This window comes from Procambarus clarkii, chromosome 73, assembly GCF_040958095.1.
Source record: "Procambarus clarkii isolate CNS0578487 chromosome 73, FALCON_Pclarkii_2.0, whole genome shotgun sequence".
NCBI classification, from domain to species: Eukaryota; Metazoa; Arthropoda; class Malacostraca; order Decapoda; family Cambaridae; genus Procambarus; species Procambarus clarkii.
Window position 1 is genome coordinate 24,139,622 of NC_091222.1, and position 7,685 is coordinate 24,147,306.

Here is a 7,685-nt window from a genome sequence, read left to right on the forward strand (position 1 = left end):
AAGCTTCTAACATGGATAAAAAATTTCTTAACTGACAGAAAAATGAGGGCCGTAATCAGAGGCAAGGTATCGGATTGGAGGAATGTCACTAGTGGAGTACCACAGGGTTCAGTTCTTGCACCGGTAATGTTCATTGTCTACATAAACGATCTACCAGTGGGAATACAGAATTATATGAACATGTTTGCTGATGATGCTAAGATAATAGGGAAAATAAGAAACCTAGATGATTGTCATGCTCTTCAAGAAGACCTGGACAAAATAAGTACAGTGGTACCTCGCATAACGAATTTAATCCGTTCCATGTTCGTCATGTGAAACGGACGTCATACAAAACGAGTGTCCCCCCATGTAACCAGTGTGATGCACTGTGTTTATTGTGAAATATCCCCAGTGTGCATGACATCAAATGCTCCCCAAAATATAATTTTTCTTTGTAAAATGATAAATTACCATCCCTGAACATGTCTATGTAAAAATAATTACCAAATTCCACTTACTTTGGCTGTGAGGGCGTGGAAAAGGTGCGCTGTGACGTCATCAGGGGCTGGTCGCCCGTGTGTGAAGCTCCCAGACACGGTCGCGCAGGCCATTCAAGCACCGCGTGTTGCCACAAATATATTTTCAAATATTTTTTCTATGCATTTCCAATGCGGTTTTATTTGTTTCTTTTATCGTATATGATGCATATTTGTGACCTTTACAATATGTATACAGTAGAATGTTCATAATTTTCCATGAAACTGTGATACATGTGTCAGTAATGTGTCCACAATAAATGTTTATTGTCACAATATTACGTGGTAAAAATTCACTAAAATTACAATATGTACAGTTTCACATACTATTTACACAGTAACACACTGTATTACACACTCAGTACTTTGGAGGTGCATAATAGTCAACGAAGTAGTCCATGGTACACAGCGCGACTTTGCACTCCTTGCACCAGCTACAGATAGATTTTCGTTTCCTGTTTCTTCGTTGTGTGTGCTTGCACATAACGCACTCGCGTGCACCCTTGGCTTTAGTACTTGTAGGTGGTATGTAGCCAAGCTTGTAAAGCATAAAGTAGTATTGAAACGATTATAGGAAAAGCTCAATTTGTAAGGTAGTCTTGAAAAGATCGCTTTGTAAGGTCCCCCACAGGAAGAGATTCAGCTAGCCTCAAAGAGTGTCCATCAGTCAGGAAGAGATTCAGGTATTCTTGAAAATATCAATGACCACCACCACCACCATGGAAGCCGCTAACACTTCATCTATGCTACTTGTATCAGATGCATCATCACTGAATGCAGAAAACGATTCATCTATGTATCATCTATATACATTAGAGATGGCAAGGGTGGAGCTCAGAGCTACACCTGGATATGCTCGCTGTATCATCCTCATAGTTGCTGTATCACTGGCATCCGACCGTTGTGTTAAGCCCTTATTGCGCCTAGCTTCGCCAATGTTATGACCCTTATGTTCTTCGAACAATAGGGTCTGAATTGCACCGACTGAGCACAGTCTATCAACACCGTGTGGGACAGGTGTTTGAGAGCCAGAGGCGCATGTGCCACAAATGGTTGCTCACGCAGTACTAACCCAGCCAGCAGCCCTTGTCTTTCATATTCGTTATAGCAAAAGGTTCGTTCAGTGTTTGTTGGGTAGGCTGCTCCATTATGACAATCTTTCTTTGTTTCAAATGTGTTCCATTTGTTTTGTATTTGTCACTTACGTCTCAATAATGGAGCAGCCTACCCGACAAACACTGAACGAACCTCTATGACATTTGTCCATTTTTCAAATTGTTTCAACAGTTCTTTTATTTTTCGTTTTTTTTTTTTTTTTAAGAAACATGGAGCAGCCGACCTGTAGACCACCGAACGAACCTTTTTGACATTTGTACTGGTTTTCAAAATTCTTCATTTTTTTATTATATACGTTTTTTTGTATGTAAGAAACATGGAGCAGCCTACCTGCCGACCACCGAACGAACCTTTTGCTATAAGACAAATGAAAAATAAATATTGAACACATTTGAAGAAAGGAAAATGTCATAATGGTTTATTCAGTGTATGTAAGGTAGGCTTCTCCATTATTGAGACGTAAATGACAAATACAAAACAAATGGAACACATTTGAAACAAAGATTGTTATAATGGAGCAGCTTACCTGCCGAACACCGAACAAACCTTTTTGACATTTGTTGTATATCAGACATTTCATTTCTTTTTTCCTACAAAAACGTCAATGCTTTGCAACATCTCAGCAGTCACCCCTTTATATCCCAGCATCATTAGCATCTTTAAACAAGAACAACATAATTTATGTGCATCGTCGGAGGCGTCTAAGAATGTGCAAGAAGCAGCGCGACCCCACCATGTGGTGTTGACGTTACTCAAACCAGCGTTCGTCATATGGGACAATTTGACGCCGATCGGGCCGTTCGTTACCCAAAATATTCGTCTTTTGGGGCAATCGTTATGCAAGGTACCACTGTATATGGAGCAACACTTGGCAAATGGAATTTAATGTGAATAAATGCCATGTTATGGAATGTGGAATTGGAAAACATAGACCCCACACAACCTATAAATTACGTGAAAAATCTTTAAAGAATTCTGACAAAGAAAGGGATCTAGGGGTGGTTCTAGATAGAAAACTGTCACCTGAGGACCACATTAAGAACATTGTGCGAGGAGCCTATGCTACACTTTCTAACTTCAGAATTGCTTTTAAATACATGGATGGAGAAATACTAAAGAAAATGTTCATGACTTTTGTTAGATCAAAGCTGGAATATGCAGTGGTTGTATGGTGCTCATATCCTAAGAAGCACATCAACTGGAAAAGGTGCAACGACATGCCACTAAGTGGCTCCCAGGACTGAAGGACAAGAGCTACGAGGAGAGGTTAGAGGTATTAAATATGCAAAAACTAGAAGATAGAAGAAAATGAGGCGATATGATCACTACGTTCAAAATAGTAACAGGAATCGATAAAATTGATAGGGAAGAATTCCTGAGACCCGGAACTTCAAGAACAAGAGGTCATAGATTTAAACTAACGAAACAAAGCTGCCAGAGAAATATACGAAAATTCACTTTTGTAAATAGAGTGGTAGATGGTTGGAACAAGTTAGGTGAGAAGGTGGTGGAGGCCAAGACCGTCAGTAATTTCAAAGAGTTATATGACAAAGAGTGCTGGGGAGATGGGACACCACGAGCGTAGTTCTCATCCTGTAACTACGCTTAGGTAATTTCATTCAATGCTGAATTTTATAATACTGTAATAATAATAATAATAATAATAATAATAATAATATTAATAATATTTTATTTAGGGAAACGTATATACAATGGTACCTCGGAATACGAGTGTCCCTGTATGCGAGTTTTTTGGAATACGAGCCGGATTTCCTCGGAAAATGTGTCTCGGAAGGCGAGGGTTACCTCGGAACGCGAGTTTGTTGATATGCGTTCAGGCTGACCTAGCGCATGGTGGTACGGCAATCGTCGCCCCTCCGCCCCTCAGTTTACCATTGTCTCGCGCCTAGTGACTATCCCACATCAATTCTTCACCCGGATTTTCAGTGTTTTGTTGGATATTTGGTCATTTGACTATACAATTTGTTATTATATATCTCACCATGGGTCCCAAGAAAGCCAGTGGTAAGGATCAAGGCAAGAAAGCCCATGTGAGGATGACAATAGAGGAGAAACAAGAGATAAATACAGATAAAACTCAGATAAAATGTGCCAGGGAGTGCACACCAGAAAGGTCCTCACTGCCTGATGTGATAATGGAAGGGGACTTCCGTTCCAAACAGTAACTCCTCTCCTCCTCCCCCCTCCTCACCATCTTCCATACGCCTACAGCATTCAACAGCAAGGTAAGTAATAACGTGAATATAGTTTTGTAGGTTTATTTAGATGAATTAGGTATAAAAATTTAGTTTGATGTGGGTTTTTTGGGGTAGTTAGAAACGGATTAATTCATTTCCCATTATTTCTTATGGGGAAATTAGCTTCGGAATAGGAGCCGTCTTTAGGAACGGATTAAACTCTTAAACCGAGGTACCCCTGTACATAGATGCAGAGTTACAAACATTACTGTTGGATTTATAGATAGAGCTAGAACAAACAATACCTAAAGCCACTAATACACATAGTGTTTCGGGCAAGAAATGCCCGGGAATACAGTAGTTCCCTTTGGGGTATGGAATTGAAGGATTCCTTAGTCCATAAATACATGCTCCACTGACTATACAATCAATAGATAACATAAATTTTATATTAAAAATCCTCTCATTTTAATAAGGAACATGAAATTTTTTAAAAGAAAATTTTTCATTTTTACAGGCAGGAAGGTGTGCATAAAGGTATATATAAAGTGTTGGAAGTGGATGTGGAGACTCCCAGCGGTGAGTCTGTTAAGGCTCGATGCTATCAACTTGCCGTTCCATTTGAAGAAGACAGAAAGCCATCATTGACTTACATGGAAGTTATTACACAAGGAGCTCGTGAGAATAGACTTCCTGAGGTATGATTCACTGAAAATGTCTGTTACTGTATGTGATCTATAAAATCAAAATACAGTAATAATATTGATATAGCTAACTTATGAAGTGGTGATGACAAAATTTTACAAATAATCTTTCTTGAATTTAAAAAAAAAATTCTGAGAGGGCATCATCAATAGCTTCCCAGACTACATCCTGAAAGCAACTAAGCCTTATAATAATGATAATAATAATAATAATATAATTTTACTTAAATTACTTGGGATGTCTCCCCTCCTCCCCTCTCGTTCCCTATTCCCCGTCTCCTCCCTTATTCCCCCTCTCCTCCCCTCACTACTTCTTTCCCCAAATATCCCCAACTTCTTCCCACCCCAAACTTCTTCCCTTCCACCATTTCTCCCTTCTCCACCCTCCCAGTTCCCCCCCCCCCTCTCTCACCCCTTCCTTAACCCTTTAACTGTGCGGCCTATAAATATGACCCCCCCCCCCAGTGCACAGGAAATAAATTCTCTTGAAAAAATTCTTTTGTTTTTTTAAAGTGTCAAAAACCCTTTCCCCAGTATGGGTATGTCAAAAAAATTTTGAACTTGTACTTACGGACCCCATAGCAGCCAAACTAAGTTGGCGCGTGACGTCATCATTCCCCGTTCGCCCTTGCTGTAAGCTCCCGGGGCGGGGCGCGCGAGTTGCCGCGAATATATTTTTGTTCAATTTTTGCGCATGGTTCCAAATACATTTTATTTGTTTTTACGTGCTAATCCTATGTATAATGAACTCGTACACTATATTATGGCAGTAAAACATCCGTACTGTCTGAGGACACTGTGTTACGTGCATGACACTTGTGTACACATGTTGCACATATTTACCATGTATCATGCTAATTTATATATATATATATATATATATATATATATACAATCTATTTACAGACTATACATTGTCACACAGTATATACATTCACCATCAACACATTTAGAACACCGCGAGTGTGAGCAGCCACACCCAGCCAGCCCTCCCTCACTCCTCCAACATCTTACTCGCCAACATTGCTCCTCCAAATCATAGTTATTCACACCAATGTTTCATGTTCATTTATGTATATTTACAACATATGTACACACTATACACTGTCACACACTATATACATTCACCATCAACACACTCAGAACACCGCGAGTGTGAGCAGCCACACCCAGACAGGCCCTCCCTCAACATCTTATTCGCCAACATTGCTCCTCCCACCATACTGTTATTGTATTTATTACACGATTTACACATGTTATATATACCTATCTACATGTTTTATTTACCAGAACTATGCAAGTAAGCCGGTATTGTGTCCGAACAGTACAGTGGCCACCATACCCTGCATGACAAATCACACAGCAGACGACGCCACGATTACGACGTCACCTCCCTCACCAAAATAGCTCCTCACAACATACTCCTGGTGCTGTTATTACACTATTCACACACACTGTATATACCCATGTACATGTGTGTTCCCCATAGCGAACCACGAAGCTAGTATGGTGAGCAAAACAAGAGTTACTGCCACAGTGAGGCTACCTCAATTCTCTCCCTTCCGCCCTCCCTCACCAAAATTCCTCCTTCCTACGCACAATGCTTATTATAACCACAATTCTGGTCACTAATACCTGTAAATGAATAATTGACCACAGGTTTATTTTGAAAAGGAACCTAAAAAGTAGTTTGAAGATTCCTAGATGGACGAAATAATGCTGTGGTGCTGTGGCTAGCGCTGTGAACATCGTGAACAGCATTGAATCACTGATATTTGAACATTGTACCCAGTCATTATCACACTCGGGCTCTTCTATAATACTATCATGGCTAAATATAACAGATTATATATATATTTTGACAATATTAGGCGATGCTGTGGTCACACACTGAACAGCAGTGCTGTGCGCTCATGCTGCGAGCGCCAGCCTTGGTTGCTCACTCACTACTGAGGCTCTGACACCCAGCAATGTGGACCATGATCGTTTTTTTAAGATGGTGTCTGTTTACAAGAGCCCTGAGGAAGCTGATGTGAACCCCATGTAGCCGCGGGAGTTTTGAATGGAACGTGAAAAATAAAAACACCCGGAGGCACGTTGCGCACCCAAAGCCTGGGCCTGCAGGCGCGTTGAGCAGTTAAAGGGTTACTATGAATGAAGAATTGTTTGAGAGAGATGCTGCATGATGTTAATTAGATATTTCTTTGTTTCTCTTTTAAAATGACTAAGAGATGTACAGGATCTGATTTCATTGGGAGGGCGTTCCACAATTTAGGACCATTACTTTACCTGGCATTGCTGCTATGGCTGAATATCTAATAGATACTTGTATCTTATGTTGTGTCTATGAGCCGTGTTGCAGCCTTCTAAGAAGCATTTGAGGTCAGGATTAGTATTGCAGTTCAGTGTTTTATATAGAGAACACTTGAAAGTTCAAGGACTTAAGAGGTGTAATAAGCCAATCTACACATAGTATCTGTCTCTCGCCGACGGTTACCTTGAGGGGCTTAGCTTCTCCGCAGTCCGGTCGTCGACCAGGCCTCCTATAGTACCCAAGTGAGACCAAGTGAGACATTTGGGTACTCGATACCGAAGTGACGTAATGCAACCTAACTTAACTCTGTTAATATGAACATCTCTAGCAATAATGGTTGCCTAACACCACTGCTGTATAAAAAAAGGATAATTTAGAACTTAAAAGAATGCTTAGGAACTAGTTGCATGTACATCAAACTGACACGTGTGAAAATACACTCACTGTACAATGGTCTTTACTAGAAATTGCCTCACTAAATATTAGACAAAGAACACCATCTCAACTCACCTAGGTTGCACTTAACACCACCAAAATGTTAGTCAATAGCATAAACAATTATTTACAATGTACTTACTCAAAGGCAGCTCACACCCACACATTTCTGTTGTGTGGGTGTGAGACTGGATGTTCTTTTCTGGAACTTGCTGGAGAGGGTGACAGGGACACTTCTGACGTGGCTGAAAATTTTTCTAACTGTGACAAATGAGGACAGTAATCAGAGACAATGTGTCTGACTGGAGGAGTGTTATTAGCAGAGTACCACAAGGTTTAGTTCTTGCACCAGTAATGTTCATCATCTGCATTAACCCCCTGGGCTCCTCTTGTGATTATA

General features: G+C 40.3%; 1 protein-coding gene across 2 annotated transcripts in view; it reads left to right on the forward strand.

Moving 5' to 3' along the window:
* LOC123774182 (gamma-glutamylcyclotransferase) overlaps positions 1-7,685 on the forward strand; it is a 61,302-nt gene that overhangs the window by 42,475 nt on the left and 11,142 nt on the right. For both annotated transcript variants that reach the window (XM_045768328.2, XM_045768329.2), the window contains exon 4: positions 4,350-4,530. In XM_045768328.2, the coding sequence (XP_045624284.2) occupies positions 4,350-4,530 (181 nt within the window). The remainder of the gene's footprint in view (positions 1-4,349; positions 4,531-7,685) is intronic.